Below are 20,685 nucleotides of genomic sequence, written 5' to 3' on the forward strand. Positions count from 1 at the left end.
CCGGGCAGTGCCTGGTGGTGGCTGGTCTCTGGAATCCTCTGGCAGACTCCAGGCCACCGTGACAAACCCAAACTGTCTTCCCGGAAACCCACCCTGCTGGGCCCTGCCCACTTGACTCCTTGCTGTAACACTTGTGGTCAAGGGTCCAGCCCCTGACCCCCAAACCTCTTGTTGGACACGACTCTCCCTTACGCTCCTGGCTGGGACTGAGCAGTTGTGTTTACGTGAATGGTCGCAGCCCTTGGCTTTATGATGAGTAACCTCATCTGTGCCCGAGGCCTGCAGTGGGAAAGGCGGGCAGTGTGTGGTGCGGCCCAGTGACCATCCCCCTACCAGGGCCTGGGCGACAGTTCTGGGATTTAGGGACGCAGAGAGTGAGGGGGCACGGGTCCTGTGTCCCCATCAGTTACATGGGGAGGGACGTCAACCAGGGAAGGCGGCCCAGACCCAAGACGGCAAAAAGCTAGCATAATGGGCCCCCACCTGGCGGTGGGGGGAGACCGAGGAGGGTGGTTCCGGGCACGACCAGCATCTGTTATTGAAGCAACAGGTGAACCCACCAGACTTCAGGTTCAGGCCTCAACTCTGTAGATGCGGGAAGAGTCCCCTCGGGGGCTGAACATCAAAACGGATCAGTATCTATGAGCAGCACCACACGTTATGATTCAGTTCTTAGTATCTTCGAATGTAGGTTTTCGAAGGTCTCTGGGCAGAAATCTTGAAATGCATTCCTAAAGGCAAAACATGTTAATTTATCATGGAATCCAAGGACCCACAAAAAAGTCAGCTTCAAACTCCCGACTCAACACATGCAGACACACACGTGCACACGCCCACGCACACACAGACGGATGCGCACACGCACACTTTCATCCACCGCAAGAAATGCCTGCCTCCCCGAGGCTTTGCCAGGTTTATAATTTTATTATACTCTGAATAGAGATGATATTTGAGAAGCAGAGAAAATGACTATACAAAGGTTTATAGAACATTCATTTACATACTGGATATATTCTTTACAATGTAAGAAAAGTAAAAATACCCACTAATAAGTAAGGCAGATAAGGAGACGTGAGGTCTAGGACGCCAGGGATACACGTGGAGACCCTTAAATTCGGTTTGACTTAATGTGGTTATAGGTTAGCACTGGAGGAATACAGCATACGGTTAACAAGCAGGTTAATAGGACCCTGGCTATGACACTGTGGGGGGCAGGCCTCGTGACCTCCCCAGGACAGGACCCCTGTGCCTGCTGGCGCCCGGAGGCCAGATGTCAGGGACAGCGTCTTCCGCGGAGTGACCCCTGGCCTGCGTGGGGGGGCGGGACAGGGCTCCCCGCGGTCTGAGCCCCCAGTCTGTGGATTCGTCTTGTTCTGTGAAACGGGTGTGTAACAGGGAGAAATCTGTCATACCAGCTCGCCAGAACCCGCGGAACTGGCTTCCCTTGGCTCTGGAGAGGGAGTGAACTTCCTGATGCCCTGACCCCTGCAAGAAGCCGCAGCTGGCCAGTCAGTTCAAAAAGCAAGTGGGTGTGGCTTCTGGAATGCTCCGGACAGGGACTGCACGGGAGGCCCCGATGCCTTGGTCATCCGACGGCCTGTGCTCCCGAATCCCATACCCACCCTGCTCGGATTTCTAAACGAGCCCTCTCTTCCTTCATCGGAAGGACCCGGGACCCAGGCTGCCATCTCTGGGTCAAACTGGGTAGAAGCCATCTCAGGCTCAGGTCCCTTTGGCCGAATTTCTGCCACGAAGGGAAAGCTGTGATGCCAGTGGCTTCTGCCGAGGACTGGGCCACCAACGCTTCCGGGAGACACCCACAGAGTCTCTAATGGCCACCCCTACACCTGTCGGCGGAGAAGGTCTGCGAAGACCAAGGCAAACATTTGGCACAGAAATGAGGCACTTGTGATCGGTGCAGCTACTGGACCAGCCGGGGACCGTGTCCGCCTTCTTAGCGCCCACAGGGACTCGCACACTCGGGATGTGTGTGGCCCCACATCGGTCTCTGACCCGCTTAAAGCAGAGACCTCACAAGACACACTCCCACACCCTCCTGTGTGGCTGTCGGCGACCCTGGGAGGCCCAAGAGCTGGTCTGGACTTTGCAGAGCCGGGCAGGGCGGGCAGCTCCCGGGGCCGAGAGGCGCCTTACACTGAAGACCAGGCCTTCCTTCCAGCTCCCGCTCCGGGGGATGCGCTGGGCCCTCGGCACGAACGGCACAGCTGGCTTGGTCTCCAAGGTGGTGCAGAGCAACGGCCCTCAGCTCAAGAACAGCCTGGAAGGTCTGAGCCTCGTGCTGTTCCTCCTGTCTCTCCGCTCAGGACGCTAGAAACACAGGATCCCACGGGGGCCGCAGAGGCGGGACGAGTGGCCGGCAGCTCACAGAGGGGCGAATCTAAACCCAAATGTGACCCACCCTCCAGAACCTTCCTCCCCAGAAGGGACGTCACCTGCAGCCCGGAAATGCAACGTCGACCATCAGGCTGTAGGCGGTCGAGGCTGTCGGGGCTGCGGCCCCCGATCACCTGTGCACCCACACGGGCTCGGCCCCGCGGCCCACAGCGATGGGACCCGTCCCGTCCAGCAACAGGAAAGTGTCATCATAAATAATTTGGCATAAGCAGAATATAAATTACATGAAATGGCATTTCACGTCCCTCTTCTTTCTCCTCTCGCGGCAAGTGTGCCGCTCAGACTCGGCATGTGAGCAGGAGGCTGGGGCCACCACCGCCCGCCAGGCCGAGGCTCTCTGACGTCATCGGGTGACCTCCCCGTCCTCACAGCCATCGCACTGTCCCCTCCCCAGAGTTCCGGAAGGGCCTGACCTGCACGAGCCTTCGTCAGACGTGCAAACCCTTCTCGGTTAGCCAGCGTCTCTGTCGTGGAGGAGAGAGGTCTCCTCCCGGGGGCACGGGACGGACCGGGGCCCTCCGCACTGGCGATGGCCCCGCTGCTCTCGCAGGGCCACTACCAAAGGGCCGGGCGCCCTCCTTCCCACAGACGCCGGCGTGCAAGGAACACGTTTCCTTACACGGCCCCTTCCAACGCGGTGGAGCCCAGGTGGGCGTTGCAGGTGCCCAGCTGCCTCCACCCGGGAAGCACCTGGCAGCAGGAATGTGTGGGAAGCAGTCTTCCAGGGGAGGCAGGAGAGGGCGGGCTGTGTCCTCAGATCTATAAAGCCGGAGAGGGATCCCCTTCCCCTCCTGGGGCTGCAGCGTCAGGCTCACCGGCCGCTACCCGGCAGACGCCCCGGCCCCCCTCCTGTCTCTGGCGGGAAGGGGCTCAGATCTTCTTAGGGGAGCCGATCATGACCTTTGACACAAAGTTGACGATGGCGCTGGCGGGCTGCTCCGGGTCATGCTCCGCAAATAAGTGGCACACGTTGTCTGTGGCGCTGCCCTGCTTCCGGGCCACAAAACCGAAAACTCTGCAAAAGGAAAGCCGAAGTCAGACTGCCAGCGTCCGTCTGCTTCCTCCCACACTGCAGCCACCGCGACCCGCCACTCATGCTGCCCCCTAGTCTGACACCTGCCCACACCTGCCCGACTACCTGTCCGTACCTGCCTGACAACCTGTCCACACCTGCCCAAGAACCTGTCCATACCTGCCTGACACCTGTCCACACCTGCCGGACACCTGCCCACACCTGCCCGACTACCTGTCCACACCTGCCCGACAACCTGCCCACACCTGTCTGATATCTGTCTATACCTGTCCAACACCCATCCACACCTGCCCACCTCGCAGGTCAAGCAGGTGTGTGGCTGGCCACTGCCCTGGTCCATTCCTGGCCAGAATCCTGCAGACTCTGGACAGGATGGGCTCCTGGGCCCCTGCCCAGCGTGTGGACTGGGGTGTGTCCCAAGGGGGGGCTGGGGTCCTCGGGTACGGGGGCAAGCGGCTTGCTCTCTCCTCGATCAGGTTACGTGGGGGCACAGACCTCACGGGGCACCGGGGCGGTGAGGGGAGCGCTCACACCTCCAGGGGTCAGAGCTCCCCTCTCCAGCCCCCTACACCCCAGTCAAGACAACACGCTACCAAGGAGACTTCTTAGAAGCACAGCACATCTAATTATTTTTCTTAGAAGAATGGAACTGTTGTTCTCTGGACAGGCTTCCGTGAGCCCTCAGCTTCCCATAGTGACTTCCATTGTCTGCTTCCCTGGCAAAGCCCCTTCTCCATCTTCGAAAAATGAAGGATTTTTCTGTTCCTGTTTAGCGGTTTCCAAGCGGGCTCGGCTCAAGTAACCCCGATGGTGTCGCACATTCCACGCAGGCACGAGTGCCGTCAGCCCCACGTGCCAGAGCGGGGCAGCCCAGGCCCCACCTGGGGTCTCCATGCGCTTTATCAGACCCCGAGACAAACATCACTGCGAGATGGGGACACCAGAGCCAGACCCCTGTGATGTGACATTCCAGGCAATCAAATTTAGGTTACACCGAGGAAGCCGGCCTGGGGAGTGCACACAGCTCCGGAAAGTTCTGGGAGTGCCGTGCGGTTTCAGCCCACCATCTGCGTCTGGGAAACACTGACCACCGTGTGGTTCATGCTCACACATGGGCAGTCCTTCCTTCCACCCTGACCTTGACGTGCCCACCGCGCACACCACTCTGAGCAGCCAAAAAGCCATACAATCTGGTCCTCGCTACCTGACCACACGTACAGGTCGAATGGAAGTGCTGTGCCTGCAGAGAAGAGCCCGCAGAAACGCAGACCCTGGGCAGGCCCTTCCCACGGAAAGGGATACTTTCAGTTTTGTTTACGGCACAACCCAAACCCGCTGGCGAGATTCAGTCATTTCCTGACGGAAACCCCATTTGCAAACCCGTAAGAGAATGTACTTTGGAGAAAGAAGGTGTGGCATCCCGGGACCTTACCTCGAGCAGGGGCCGTCTGTGATCCACCTTGCAGATTAAAAGAGGAGGAAGAGTTACGTTAGTCTTTTTATTAACTTAACGGGCAAAGGATGCTTAACGCATCGCTTCATACCCACAGGGATTTCTTACTTCCTGTCCTGTGGATCCAGCGCGCAGAAAATCACACTGCTCACGGGGTAGTGCCTCCGGAAGAAGAGCCTGTGGGGACAGGGCGGAGGGGGACAGGGTCCCACCACCGTGTATCAGGGCAACGGTGATGCGTGGGGCAGCCCCCCCCCCAAAGGCGGTTTTATTACTGGTCAAAGAGCCCTGTGTACCACCATCAGAGGTGGACAGAGCGGGTGTGGGGGGAGCTGGTGCTCGGCAAGAGGGAAGCTCTCAGCAGGGCAACCCTGTGCAAGTGCCAGCCGCGTGGAGGTCGGGACTGAGCCCAGGAGCCCTGGCACCCCGAGACAGGGGCCAGTGAGCCTGGCCTTCCTGTTCTCAGCCCGCGAACCACCCACCATCGCCAGCCGTGTTTCCTCGCTGGGGACAGGGCGTCGTCAAGGACGGGAGCCCAACTCAGCTATGAGGATGCACCTGATGGCGCCAGGGGGAACTGTCACACTGGCTGCGGGGCGGGTGCCGAGGATAGGTCGGGCTGCACCGGGGAGGGTGGGTGCCAGGGGACCCATCCTGTGCCCCGTGAAGCTCCTGCCGTTCTTCTGCTCTTACTGTTGAGGACCCGGCTCTCTTGCTAACCACACCAGTCTGTTTCCGTAACAGGTAAATGGGAAGTGCATCTGAAATGCCTTCGATCCTGAGGTCAAAGGCTCCGCGGGGGCGGGGGAGGACCAGGCACTGTCTGTGCACCTGACTCCTCGGGCTGGGCTCTACGCTGTTCCCGCCGGAACTCCTACTGCGTAGAAACCACTCGGTGACAGCTCTGATGAAGGCCACCGAGATACTGTCTATCACCCGGATAATCAGACACCGTCTAGACACGTTAAGGTCATCACCTGTTATATAACGTCTGGATTATGATGAACGATTATTACTAGCACATGTTACGCTGAAATAGTATCTAGCAAGGTCACCTGAGCTCTGTGTCACCTGAGACGGGACGACCACCCATCACATGTACGGACACTGAGCAGACTGGGGGGCTCTACCATGGTCCCCGGGTGTTTTTACAGAATCAACTTAGAAGATTTTTGTGTTTAAACATTACACAGGCAGGGCGCCTGGGTGGCTCAGTTGGTTAAGCATCTGACTCTTGATTTCAGCTCAGGTCATGATCTCACGGTTCGTGGGTTCAAACCCCACATCCAGCTCTGTGCTGACAGTGTGGAGCCCGCTTGGGATTCTCTCTCTCTCTGTCTGCCCCTCCCCTGCTCGCTTGTGCGGTCTCCCTCTCAAATAAACTTAAAAAAAATTTTTTTTAACTAAATAAAAATTATACACACGTGTGTGATACTCAAAGGTCCAAATCTCTCTCTCTTCTGACAATTTTACCACATCCTAAGAAAACCTTTGGGCTGAATATCAGGGGGTTGCGCATGGCTCCTGGGAGGTGTGAAAGGACAGGGGAGTGCGGGTGATGGACGTGTCCCCAGGGGCCGCGCAGGCTGGTGGGGGGTCTGGCCCCGGGGGTGCCCCGGGGACTTACTTCCTCTGGTTGTCGGTCAGGGTGATGCCCTGGGCGGACACCTTGAAGTGCACGACGGTGCACAAGGGAGGCGGCTCCTGGACCAGCGTGAGGCTCAGGGCCTTCTGGACGGCCTGGTGGCCGGTGAGGGACTCCGTCTCCACCGAGTTCAGGTACCAGACGTTGCAGGCTGCGAGACGCAACGGGGAGACGCTGTGTTAGTGTGACCCCTGCCAGGTGCCCCGGCACAGAGCCCTTGGCCCCCGATCCCGAAGGCGTGGGGAGCGAGGGACCGGGGACACACCTGTCCTGAGGCCCCAACCCGGGAATCTCCTGGCGTCCCTGGTGGGGCTGGGGCCCCCTCCCCAGCCTTAGTGTGGGCGTGAGTCCACAGATAAGCAAATGTGCCAGAGGGAGGCATTTGTGTGATCCGCGTGGGCCAGGCCGGTCAGCCTGTCCTGCCCGTGCCATGTGCTGCCACGGGCTGGGGGCTTCTCTGCAGCAGCTTCTCTCAGGGGAAGCAAACTGCTGAGTGCAAGTGGGGCTTAGTAAACAGCCTGATGGCGCTGAGCCCGGATCCCTGCAGCTCATGCAGAAGCGGACGTCGGGCTTTGGGGGCGCATGGGAGGTCTGCGTCACTCTGCCTGCCACCTGCTCCCTGCAGGAGCCACGGCCTTGCCTGGCCGACCACCACCACCGTGTCCCCCGGAGCACAGCTGCCCACGCCCCCGCCGGCCGGACGCCAGGGTCCGTGTGAGTGCCCACAGCCGGCGAGCTGCTAGCCATCCGCTGCTTCCAGGCAAATGCTGCGAGCCACAGCTAATTCACAGCTAACTTTTAAAGTTTGGGAAGCTCTGGGCCTCGAAGCCTCAGTGCCTCGGTGAGACCTGGGTTTGTGCCAACAAGTTCACGTGCCCTCGATCCTGGGGTGCCAGGCGCTACAAGCCTGCTGGCCAGGCTCTTTACCGACGTAGCAGGGAAAAGCCACCCGAATCCAATTGTCGGAGTCTCTGGAACAGGCCCAACTGGAAAGGCCAAGAATGAAGGAAGCATGTTCCAGAAAACCTCCCAGGCGGCATCTTCTGCCGGAGCATCCCCCACAAGGAGCCTCCGACAGGCTCAGCGGGGAGTTTCCCCCGAGACACTAACTTTTCTCTGCAAAGTTCCCCGAAGCATCCGCTCACTCCCACCCTCGCCAAGGGAAGCTGGAGACTTCACCCCTGTCGTGGCCAGACGCGCCCTGTGCCATCAGCATCGTTCAGAGAGAAGTTTCCACCCGGAACACCAGTGTTTCCGTTTCCCTGAGCTCCGCTGATGTTGCTCAGTCCTGAGGACACTCAGTGCGTGTCTAGTCGCGACAGACGCTTCACAGACACCATCTCACCCAGTCTGCACCCTGTCCCGGGTGGAGGGGCGTATGAGTGAGGACACTGCGGCCTGGAGGTGCCGGGAAGGTTCCAGAAACCTCAAAGCCCCTGGGTGTCCAAGCCCCCGTGCCACCCAAGCTGCATGCTGGCCGCTGCAGCGCCTACCGAGAACCTACTGGGTACCAGGCAGGTTCCCTGAGAAATGTCGGCCAACGTTCTGGAGGGTGAGCTGTGGACTTTACCGTGTGCGACTGTCCCCGGCCACAGATATGCCTGCAGACGACGCCCCGTGCTCGTCCCGACCACAGACGCCTCTTTAGACGCCCGCACCTGCACCTGCACGTTCCCACCAGGAGGGGGTGATCAGGGGCAGGCGGAAACGGGAGATGCACCTCGTTGCTCCCTGCTGGCGGCCACCGTCTCCACCATGCCCAGGGGACCTGCAGCTGCCATCTGACCTTGAGAGCTTTACAGGTGCCATCTTGGGGCAGAGTGTGGGTCAACACAAAGTCCTCACAACTGCAGCCGCCCAGCGCTTGGCCCCTGCCACGCTCTGACCAGATGGACTTTTACGAAACGCGGGCGTGAACCAGGACTGCGCTGGCGGACGATAACCGGGCAGCATTTATCAGGAGGCTCGGAGAACAGGGCTGCACTCGCTGACCCAGAGGTCCCGCCTCTGAGAAGGCTTAGAAAGGAGGGCGACCAACCCGACCTTCTCACAACCAATGTGACAGGGGAGCGTGGGGGCCACGGCTGAGGCTGCGCTGTGGTTCGCAGGGAAGCCAGAAAGGGAGGAATTCTCGGCACAAGGAGAAGACGTTTTCTTTTCCTCCTTGTGTTGTATTGAGACGAGAAGACGGATGCGAGCGGAGCCCTGGCGCGTAGCCACCTCCTGAGTTAGGTGCTCGAACCCTCGTGCCTCACGCCCTCGGCTCGCGCAGTGATAGTACACCAGCTCTTTCTGGAAGCCGCACACACGGTAGAGGTTAATGGGGAAAGCGGACTAGAAACCACATCCGTGCTACGGTCAGGCGTATAAAATAACACGCATGAGTGTGAGAGCGGGAGCTGGATGGGTGCCTGGAAAATTTACCATACTGTGACTTTTGGGGGGTGGACATTCTGCCTTTGATTTCATTCCTGTCACTGTGATGCGGTTCCAAAAAAAAAGAAAAAAGAAAATTCTGATCTAACTACAGTGAAATCCCACACAGCTGGCATGGCCTGGCTCTGAGCCACAACAGGCTGCCACCAATCTCACCCCCGCTCCCTTTCGGCACCACAAATGGCCTTTTGATGAGGAGTCGGGGTTTGGGGAATCTGAGTCCCGAGGGCAGAGCCACGTGGTCCTTCCTCAAAGCAGAAAAGGGAGGCTGCCCCTCCCGGGGACTGCTCTGCTGAGCCCGAGGGTCCCGGAGCCCCTGCCTTCCAGGAGACCAGGGGGTTTGTCCTGGGGGGACCCTGTCCCCGACCAGTGCTCCAAGTGGGGGCGACCACATGCAGTGGGACCACACCCATCAGACCCCTAGGGATCAAAGCCTCAGGGACACACGGGTTCACCCAGCCCGTTTCTGGGAATGTGGGTCCTAAGACAGCGATGCAAGATTCAGAAAAACAGACGTGATGCAGACAGCACTGCCTGTACTGAGCAGCCAGAGAGAAGTCAAGCAAAGAAACAGCCAGACGAGCGACCGTGAGGAGCCGAACCACGAGATGGACCATTTCGCAGCCACTAAAAACGAGACCCACATCGTGTGCAAAAAACGGCGACCTTCTTACGTGACGTGAAGAAAGGAAAAACATCCAGGGCATGTAGGAAACTCACTTCCTCTCTCTCCAGTGTCTTCCCTTCCTTTAACTTACAGATCAGACTTCTTTTACAAAGAAAAGAAATGTCGTGACATGGCTAGTTTAAGAACACAACCTGACGTTTCTGGGAAACGTGCCAAAGGCCTGGTAACGCCTTCTCTGGATGGAACATGCAGCCTCTGCTTTCCCAGCACCAGGGAAGAGTGAGGCCCAAACCCCAACAGTCACCGAGGCCAGAACAACCCACAGGGCCTGGGCCCAAAGGAGGAGAAGACGTGTGCGTCCTTGCTGGAGCCGCCCACTCCTGCTAACACTCCCTAGTGCGGCTTCCTCAGCTTGACGGGGAGGAGACTCGGAAAATTCGGGGAATTCGAGAACCGCTGCCAGTTCTGAAGGTGGATTAGGACACATGCAAAATTTAAGAAAAATCAGGGGCGCCCGGGGGGTCAGTCAATTAAGAGTCCGACTTCGGCTCAGGTCATGATCTCACGATTCGTGAGTTCGAGCCCTGCCTCAGGCTCTATGCCGACAGCTTGGAGCCTGGGGCCTGTTTCAGATTCTGTGTCTCCCTCTCTCTCTGCCCCTACCCTACTTGCTCTCCTTACTCTCAAAAATAAAATAAACATTTAAAAAACAAAATTTAAGAAAAAACACTAAATCCATTTCCTTGAAGTGATCGCCAGTGGGACAGTCTGACCACCTTCTGGCCACGGTCGTCCCACACTGTGGGGCCTTGGGGAGCTCCTTGCTGGCTCTGTCCTCGCTCCGGCCACGGATCTGTGTCCCGATGCCACTCCCAGCCTTGTCGCCCAGGAAGTGAGCTCAGTGGAAATTTAACTGCCTCCATGTGTCTTAGAAACGTGAGATTTTAAAAGGACATTGTGTAAACGCTCAGCTCAGATGCTCACAGAAGACTCCAGGGTCCTGCCTCAAGTCCTGGGAACTGCCACCCTTCACAAAGGCAAACCAATGATAACTGCCACATGTTACTGAACGAGATTATAAAGTGAACCTAAAAATGATACCCTGCAATAGAAGAAAAGGCTTTTGTTTTCTAAATATACATACATATATATATATATGTATATATATATATACACACACACATATATGTATATATATATACACATATGTGTATGTGTGTATATATATGTGTGTATGTATATATACATATATACATACACACACATATATATATTTATTTTGAGAGAGAAAGACAGTGCGAGGGAGATGGGCAGAGAGAGAAGGAGAGAAGAGAATCCCGAGCAGGGCTCAAACTCGTGAAGTGGTGAGATCGTGACCTGAGCCCAAACCAAGAGTCAAGAGGCTCAACCAACAGAGCCACGCAGGTGTCCCGAACAAAAAGCTTTAACATCTAAAAATAAGGGCGATTATGGTTCCCAATTACGAGTAACTAATTCATTGATCCATTTATTAATTGCACATTTGTTGTGAAAATGTTTGATAACCATGATGCTTAAGGAGAAACTTGCCAGGCAGCTTGCCGGGAGATGATATTTTAAAGCCAAGTGCACAGTCCAGAGGCGTGCGGGCTGGGGTGTAAACCTGAGCTGAGCACAAGTGGAGATGTCACAGCAGGGGAGAAAGGCCATTTCTCCCAGGCCAGGAAGAGCATTTTTCTGTGAAAGCACAGTGGCAGGCAAACAACAACCTTGTGGGTGACCACATTATAGTTCCCAAGGCAGTTTTCAATGTCAGATACACTTGGTCTCTGCAGCCATGCTGTGGCAAGAGATCATTATCATTATACTAAGATCTGTGTGGCTGAGTGCATCGCCGGAGGTCAAAACCCTGAGTGGCAGAGCCTGGACTTGAACCCAGGACTCACACAGCCCCATTCCACATTTTTGGGGTTTCATGTTCTAACGTACTCGCTGTTTGGGGCAAACTCTGTCACCTTTGTTCTGGCCACACAAAACTTACCCCGCAAGGATAAGTCTGAAAAGAGTTCAACACAAAATCATTCGTTGTGAAACCAGAGAGATGAACTTTAGCTGAGCAAGAGGCAGAGAGACAGGGAGTTATCGCACAGAAGAACAATGCACGTTGTACAGAGGAAGAAAATAGCTGTATGTTTCACTGGCCTCCATCACAGAGCCACAGTTGTAAGCTATTCTACAGATAAGAGGTGCAGAAAGGAGGTATTTCAAGCCCAGGCCTCCACCAGACTCCGAAATTCCCTCCCCAACATTTCTGAAAGCAAACGCCCACCATGTATGAAAGGCCTCCTGTGGGGAACTGGGTTCCCTCACAGCTGCAGACCTGCAGGAGTCCTGTGGCCTCAGCCTTGTCCACCCTGGGGCCACTAGGGCTGCATCTAATGCTGCAACAGTGACCAGGGCGACAGAGCGTGGCAGGAAACAAGGTTACTATACAAGTCAATCCCTTACCATCCACCAGCAGAGGACAATCACAATTTGGAACTAAAAGAACAAAACAATTTAGGTTAGCAGCTCCAAAAGCAGAATACCTAGGTATAAATCCAATAAAATTATATACAAGATCTATTTACGAGAAAAACTACAAAACTTTGAAAAAATAAACAATAACTGAATAAATGGAGAGATTCCACTTTATAAATAGGAGGGCTCAATTTTGTCAAGATGTCAGTTCTTCCTAACTTGATCTCTAGATTCAATACAATTCCAATAAAGATCCCAGCAAGTTATTTTGTGGATATTGACAAACCAGTTCTGGAGTTTCTATGGAAGCAAAACACCAAGAAGAGCCAAAATAAGATCAAAGGAGAAGCACCGAGTTGGAAGACTGACAGTACCTGACTTCAAGATCTGTTAGAAAGCTGGAAGTCAAGGCTGTATCACTGGTAAAAGAACAGACAGAGAGATCAATGGAACACAACAGACAGCAGAGAAATAGACCCCCAACAATACAGTCAACTGATCTTTGACAAAAGAGCAAAGACAACGCCATGGAGCAAAGATGGTCTCTTCAACAGACAGTGCGGGAAGGACGTCCACGTGCAAAACAGGGACTCTAGACAGAGACACCGCCCCCCAACACTCAGAGTGGACCACAGACCCAAATGTAACATGTAAAACTAGAACTCTTCTGGAAGATCCCACAGTAGAAAATCAGGATCATCTTGGGTTTGGTGATAATTTTTTTAGATACAGCACAAAAGGCACAACCCACAAAATAAAGAAATGGTGAACTGGATTTCGTTAAAATTAAAAACTTCTGCTCTGCAAGAGACAGCATCAAGAGCATGAGAAGGTGAGCCACAGATGGGAGAAAATATTTGCAAAAGACATGTCCGATAAAGGACTGATCTCCAAAATATACAAAGAACTCTTACCGGTCAACAATAAGAAAACAACCAACCCAGGGTGCCTGGGTGGCTCAGTCGGTTAAGCATATGACTTCGACTCAGGTCATGGATCTCCTGGTACGTGGGTTTGAGCCCCACGTTGGGCTCTGTACTGACGGTTCAGAGCCTGGAGCTGCTTCGGATTCTGTATCTCCCTCTCTCTCTCTGTCTCTCCCCCGATCGTGCTCTGTATTCTCTCTCTCTCTCAAAAATAAAAATAAACATTAAAAACAAACAACCAACCCAACTAAAAAATGGACGAAACACCTTAACAGATCTCTCACCCAAGAAAGTATACAGATAGCAAAGATGAAGAGATGACCCTCGTCATGGGCCATCAGGGAAATGCAGGTGAAAACATGGCACCCCACTACACACCTATTAGAACGGCCAAACTCCAGAACCCTGATGACACCCAGCACTGGCGAGGATGCTGAGCGGCGGGAACGCTCACTCGTGGCTGGCGGGAACGCAAAATGGCGCGGCCGCTCTGCAAGACGCTGCTGGAAACATGCTCCCACCACCCGATCCAGCAGCCGTGCTCCTTGGCATTTACCCAGAGGAGGGGACATCAGAAACCTGCACACGATGTTTACGGCAGCTTTACTCAGTTGCCGAAAGCTGGAAGCAACCGGGATGTCCCTCAGCAGGTGAACGGATACATAAGCTGCGGTCCATCCAGATGATGGAGTATTACTTGGCACCAGAAAAAAAACAAAAATGAGCCACCGAGCCATGAAAAGACACGAAGGAGACTTACACCACATCACTAAGTGACAAAAGCCAATGTGAGAAGGCCACCAACCGTACGATCCAGCTATGAGACGTTCTAGAAAAGGCACAACTTCAGAGACAGTAAAAGGACCAGTGTTACCAGGGTTTGGAGGGCAGGGATGAAGACGGAGCACGGAGGAGTTTAAGGACAACAAGGCTACCTTGGGTGACCCTCTAATGGTGGATACGCATCATTGTAACATTTGTGCAAACCCACCGAGTGACCACCACCAAGAGTGAGCCCCAGTGTAGACTGCGGACTCTGGGTGATAATGATGTGTAAACACTGTAACGGGGGGCGCCGTGCATGCAGGGGCAGGGGGGTGCGTGGGGAATCTCTGCACCTTCAATTTTGACGTGAACCTTAAAGCGCTCTAAGGAATAGTCTATTAATTAAAAAAAAAAAGTGTAGGGGCGCCTGGGTGGCTCAGTCGGTTAAGCCTCCGACTTCAGCTCAGGTCACGATCTCCCGGTCCATGAGTTCGAGCCCCGCGTCGGGCTCTGGGCTGATGGCTCGGAGCCTGGAGCCTGCTTCGGATTCTGTGTCTCCCTCTCTCTCTGCCCCTCCCCCGTTCATGCTCTGTCTCTCTGTCTCAAAAATAAATAAACGTTAAAAAAAAAAATTTTTAAAAAAGTGCCCAGGTGAGCCCCGTGGGTGTGGGGGGGGGGGGGGGGGGGGACTGTGCCCCCTGGGCTCGGGGCAGCGCGGGGGAAACAGTCAGCCTGTTTAGTGAAGCCCTCTGAACGCTCTTATATTTACAGCTGGAGGTGCGGCCCCCGCATCCCATCTTCCCAGATGAAACGCAGCTCTGGACTTTCTCCCACTGTCTGGTCTTGTTTGTGGTGAGGTATCTGTAGCCTGGGGAGTCCTGGTTCTGTCCCCCCACACTCGGTGCCCACCCTGTCCTGGGGTGGCTTCCAGAAAAGGAAGCTCCTTCCGGCACACAGCTGGGAAAGGAAACCCGCAGACCCGAGGTGACAAAGGAGGCCGTGTCACTGAGCCCCCTTCTGCCCCCAGGAACCAGGACGTGGGAGCGTGAAGCCAGCTACTGACCTGCCCCTTGCTTGAGGAGCTCGGCGGCTGAGTTGGCCGCCGTCTGGGGAGAACTATCGGCTATTTCCTCCAGCGGATCTGCGAGAAGGAACAAGAAAGAAAACGCAGAAATGAGTCCGGCTCATCGGAAAACAATCTTCACGACACCATTACACTCGTGACCGGGTTCCCAGGCGGTGACCAGTGCCGGTCTGCGGAGCTGAGATGGTCTCCTGGGGACCACGGCCCCACCCGCAGAAACCAGCACCAGGTTCTGGGAAGGGGGTGCGGCGACATGTGCCGGCAAGACGTCTTCCTCACCTCTGCATCGCTGTGTACCAACAGTTTCAAAAGGTACATCGCACTCACCTGTATTTTAAAGTCACCACTATGGGATACAGTAATGTTCTGTGAAATTAATACTGCCTACCGAGGGAGCTGGGAAATATGGCCAATCCCACCGTTATGAGGCAAGGGCTTTAGTTCCCTAACTACAGAGACGGTCAGACCGTCACAAAGGTGAAGAGAATACTTTGTCACCTAAGCTCAAAAATACCAACGCCCTGCTGAACTCATAGAATCACAAAAATAAGCACGAACGGCCTTGAAGGTCTCTCGCTGCGGGCATTTTCTATCCAGGGGAACGGTTCACAAAGCGCGTCAGGTGACGGTGTTGCTGAGGGTGGCCTCGGGTCTGCAGGCTGGGGTGCATCACCGGATACTCAGCCTTTGGGGTTTACCCACAGAGCAACACTCTGGTCTGGTTTCCCTCAACGGATCGTCATGGACCCGGCAGTGCTGTGCCCGACAGGTACACACCCACACACCTGCGCGCGCGCACACACACACGCAAGCACGTGCACACACATACGTGGGCACACACGCGTGCGCGCACACGCCAGGCCAGCACCGGGGACCCGCGGGCGTACCTCTGTCTGGAATGAGCAGCTTGCAGGGCAAAGCCAAGGGTGTGATGGAATGCTGACACACCAAAGCCGTCAGGCTCCCTGCAAACAGACGAGCAGACAAGAGTTAATACGGCCCTAAATACCGCATCGCTCGGCCGATTTACCCGCAGGAAGGAGGCCGCTGCCGAGGGTGAGCCTTTATATTTTTAGCAACTAACACGCCCCATGAATGTGGGACTTTGCGCAGAACTTCAATAAAGTGACAAGTGCAGGTGAACAGCTAAGAAGTGGGGGTGCCTGGGGGCTCAGGCAGGTAACCGTCCGACTTCGGCTCAGGTCATGATCTGGAGGTCTGTGAGTTCGAGACCCTTATCAGGCTCTGTGCTGACAGCTCAGAGCCTGGAGCCCGTTTCGATTCTGTGTCTCCCTCTCTCTCTGCCCCTCCCCCATTCGTGTTCTGTCTCTCTCTCTCTCTCAAAAATAAAATTAAAACATTAAAAAAAAAAAAAGCTAAGAGGTAAAGAAACCACAAGTGACTCTCAGCCCAGACACACAGTCACCAATTTATAAAGAGTAAGTCGGCCGTCTGCTGAGCCTGAGGCTACCTCCGTGGACCCCACAAGGTGCTTCTGAAGGTTAAGACAATGCCGTGCTTAAGTCTGCACGTGAGTCTGGGCATCTTCCCAGCAAGCCTGTGACGTCGGGGAGTTCTGGTCTTGCAGGGCCGCACTCCGGCTCTGACCCGGTCCACACTCATAGCCCTGCGTGCCCACCAGAGCGTGGACATCTGTATTTCAGTCTTGAACCTGCTTCCCATCCGTTTGGTTTCGAGAAAGCTTTCAGAGCATTTCCATACCCAGTTTATTCCAGAGACGCTAAGGGAGCGAGTCACTCTCGGCATGATAGCCCTGCCTCTCAGGGGCGGCAGGGGGATGCACACTGCGTGGGCCAGAACGGGGACTGTGCCCCCTCGGCCACTTACCGAAATAGGGCTCGTTGGGGCAGCCTTTCAACCGCACTCCCTTCGGGGTACACTCGATCAGAAAGTGCCGCACAAGCTCGTTGGCCAGATCTCCCGCTGTGGGAAGAGATTTAAAAGGAAAAAGAGAGAATTTAAAAACGGGAGCCTGGGACGATGGGAGAGGGGGACAGAACACGGGCTAAAGGGAGGGGCCGTGGGTGGGGCTGTCCTGGGAAGGAGCGCGGAACCCCCACAGGGACATGCCTGGAGGTGCAGGGGTCCTGGGGACAGACCCGCAGACGCTCTGCAAGAACCCCCAGTGTGGGGAACGAGTCAGCAGCTGCAAGCAGGAACACGGGCGTCTGGCACCTTCCCGTGTTACGTACGCGGGGGTATCAGAGGGCTCGGGACACAAGGGGGATACTCGGGAGTGAGCCACTGAGAAGAGTTGGAGGAGCCAGTCTCGGTGCGACTGACCCAGGAGCCGCGTAACAGGCCCCCAGGAAGGAAGCCTCCCCCCCCCACCACCCCCCCTCGTCACTGTGACTGCACAGAACACCGGTGTCCCCGCTGGTCACGCATCCTACGAGGAGGCGCCTGGCGAAAACGCAGCCAAGGGCACACCGTCTGAGGGCAGAATACGAATAACACAGTAAACACAGGGAAAGAGGCGACAGTTCTGTGCCCCCCGTGCCCGCCATGGACCACGTCTGCGGTCACTTCTGTTTCTGAGCAGGAGGCAGCCGGACAGCAGGACCCGCTGCTGGGGGGTCTGGTCCCTCGCCTTGCCCGTGGGCGGCTCGCACCCGTGGTCCACAGACAACAGCGGTGACACAGGGACAGTGGGGCTGGCAGGAAGGGAAAGGGCCAGACTCCTCGAAAGGCAGCATGGCGCCTCATCTCTGAGGAAACTGATCCGCATCTTCAGCACTGAAGGGGACACACGGCCCTGGTGACGAGTGCCTCGGAGGGACAGCCGGCTGCCTAGAGAACAGATCTGTCCTCAGGATGACTGTCGCTGCGTGGTCTCCGGGTACCACGGGCGGGATGCTGGCATGCTGAGCTCTCTCCTCCCAAACTTATCTGTGGACTAGGGCTAGGCGAGGACAGGCAGCCTGCGGGTGCCGGTGACATTGTGCTTCATGCACCTGCTGTTCTGTGTCCTGTTTCGTCACCTTCACCTCAGGGCTGAGTCAAAGTCGGCCTGCGTGGTGGACGCACACCTGGAGGCGAGAACGCACTCACGGCATCCTGTGTGCTTTCAAAGTGACAGTGTGACACTACATGCAGGAAAGATGTTGGCTGGAAGTTTCCATGGAGACCGTCTCGGCTCTCCACCGGGACCCCATCTCCGCAGACACAAGATGCTCCGGTCCCCAGACTCTTGTCTGCTATGATCCTCACCCAGGACTGGTGGGGACACACGGGGCTTCTGGAGCTGCTCTCAAGGCTGAGCTCTTCCTTTTTTTTGTTTTCAAATTTTTTTTTCTTTTTGAGAAAGAGACACAGAGTGTGAGCAGGGGAGGGGCAGAGAGAGACAGGGAGAGGGAGACACAGAATCCAAAGCAGGCTCCAGGCTCTGAGCTGTCAGCACAGAGCCCAATGTGGGGCTCGAACCCATGAACCGTGAGATCATGACCTGAGCCAAAGTTGGATGCTTAACTGACAGCCCCCCAGGTGCCCCTCAAGGCTGAGCTATTATACTTGATCTGCACGAAGCCTCCTCCCCCCTTGCTTCCAGATGCCACTATCCAGACTTGGGGTCTGTGCTGAGTCATGTGCACCCCCACCCACAGCCACCTGTGCCCAAAGGGACACCTGGGTTTCCCTCAAGCCCCTCGGTCGCGCCTGAGGCTGGACGCCTTGACTGCCAAACCTCACGTCCCTCCAGGCGCAGCCCTGAGGCCGTTTCTCCTGGAAGCCGTGGGCACAGCCTCCGCCCAGGATTTCTACACACCCTCTTCCGTCCTGGGTGCGGAATGTGGGTGAACCATGAGCTCTTCCCACTCCCAGTGAGGCCAGTGCAGGGGGAGCTGCCTCGGTTTACTGCCTCTCGCCTCACTGTGCTTCCCAGATGTTGCGCTGTTTACAACCCGACGGTTTGTGGCGATCCTGAGTCAAGCCAGTCCATCGGCGCTATTTACTCGCTTCGCGTCTCTGCCACAGCTTTGGTGTTGCAGTATTTCAAACTTTCTCATTATTATTACGTTCGTTACAGTGATCTGTGGTCAGTGATAGGCAGTTAGCTTTTTTATCAATGAAGTATTTTTTCATTAAGGTGCACACGTTGACTTTTTAGACTTAAGGCTATTGCACACAGAGTAGCCCACAGTACAGAGTAAACATAACTTCTACATGCACCAGGAGACCAAAAAGCTTCTTGGATGCGCATTATTGCGATATGGGCTTTATTGACCTGTCTGGAGACGTGCTCGCAAGGTCTCCGAGGTGGGCCTGTGTTCATGCCCTGGAAAGCTGTCAGTGAGCAAAGACAACAACAGATAGGAGCAGTCTCACAAGTAGAAAACAACGAATCTTAGGGGCGCCTGGGTGGCTCAGTCGGTTAAGCCTCCGACTTCAGCTCAGGTCACGATCTCACGGTCCGTGAGTTTGAGCCCCGTGTCGGGCTCTGGGCTGATGGCTCAGAACCTGGAGCCTGCTTCTGATTCTGTGTCTCCCTCTCTCTCTGTCCCTCCCCCGTTCATGCTCTGTCTCTCTCTGTCTCAAAAAACAAATAAACGTTAAAAAAAAATTTTTAAAAAGAAAACAACGAATCTTAGGGTGCCTGGGGGTGGGGGGCTCAGTCAGTTGAGGGTCTGACTTGATCTCAGCTCAGGTCGTGATCTCACGGTTCGAGACATGGGGCTCCAAGTCAGGCTCAGCACTGAGCACGGGGCCTGCTTGGGACTCTGTCTCTCTCTGCCCCTCTCCCCTGCTTGCTCTCTCTCTCACTCTCTAAAATAAAACATCATATAAAATAAAGTAAAATAAAACAATGAATCTCATAATATGAGCAAAAGCAGGTCACAAAATACACGTTAGTTTCCTTTCTATAAAGTTGAGAGCAGGCACAACTATGGATTCCTATTTTGGTGGTTAATATAATTTAGGTGGTTAATAATTTAACCTCCTACTTACGAGGCTTCCCTGGGTGATCTGAACCGTGTGTGCATCAGGAACGGAGGAAGGGACAGGCGGAAACTGGAAGGGACACACGTTGTCACTGGGGAGGGCCCGAAAGGGCACGTGACTCCCTACTGGAACTGTATCAGCGTGAACTCACCAACTTTTTAAAGTGATACAGTCCCTCCTCTGGTCACTAGCCAGAAGCAGGGACAGTGTGACACCAAGAAGCCCACCCAGCACTGACACATTCTGGTTTCCAGGCTCTGTCCCCCAGCACACAGACGCAGGGACTTTTGGAGAAACGGCGGGGCAGGGAAAACTGGAGGTGCTCACGGGCCGACGGCATGATGTCAGGACCTGGGGCCAGTGCCAAGGGCCTCACGGAGCCCACTCTGGGGTGGCTGGAAGGTCCCACAACGATGGATTATGACACATGGGAGGGGCATGCAGGGGCTTGCCCCCAAGGTTGTCTCCTGGGCCGTGGGAATGTGTATGTTTGCTTCATGATAACGTGTGCCCTGCACCAAGGCATCGCAAGCTTCTCTGCACCGTAAGCAGATTAGAACACGGCCGTACATGGTTCATCAGGCCAAAGAAAGGTCATGTTACGACTCCAGGCTGACACCAGCATCACTTTTAACCCACCAAAATGCTCCGCCAAGAGTAGGCACAAGAATCGTGTAGGCGGGACACTGCCTTTTACGTGGGAAAGAAGGAAAAGTGCGTGTTTCCACGCACTAGACAGACGGTCGGGAAGGACACACAGGAATGTATCAAGGTTCCCGGCGCAGAACAGGGCCCAGGGGCTGTTCGCTCCGGCAGCTGGACAATGGAATGCATCACCTACT

The 20,685-nt window shown here is 55.3% G+C and overlaps 1 protein-coding gene across 13 annotated transcripts in view; it reads right to left on the reverse strand.

Annotated features, from left to right (window-relative positions):
- Positions 1–904: 904 nt before the first annotated feature.
- The window catches only part of TNS3 (tensin 3), a 215,542-nt gene continuing 195,761 nt past the window's right edge, over positions 905–20,685 (reverse strand). For 12 of the 13 annotated variants that reach the window (XM_053897586.1, XM_053897594.1, XM_053897588.1 and 9 more), the window contains 7 exons: positions 16,733–16,828; positions 15,772–15,849; positions 14,864–14,941; positions 6,529–6,697; positions 5,010–5,078; positions 4,881–4,907; positions 905–3,430 (listed from right to left, as the gene is read on the reverse strand). In XM_053897586.1, the coding sequence (XP_053753561.1) occupies positions 3,286–3,430; positions 4,881–4,907; positions 5,010–5,078; positions 6,529–6,697; positions 14,864–14,941; positions 15,772–15,849; positions 16,733–16,828 (662 nt within the window). In that variant the 3' untranslated portion in view covers positions 905–3,285. The remainder of the gene's footprint in view (positions 3,431–4,880; positions 4,908–5,009; positions 5,079–6,528; positions 6,698–14,863; positions 14,942–15,771; positions 15,850–16,732; positions 16,829–20,685) is intronic. The other variant, XM_053897584.1, reaches the window with a different exon arrangement.

The sequence above is a fragment of the Panthera pardus genome, unplaced genomic scaffold (assembly GCF_024362965.1).
Source record: "Panthera pardus isolate Hobbes unplaced genomic scaffold, ASM2436296v1 HiC_scaffold_8, whole genome shotgun sequence".
In the NCBI taxonomy this organism is placed as follows: Eukaryota; Metazoa; Chordata; class Mammalia; order Carnivora; family Felidae; genus Panthera; species Panthera pardus.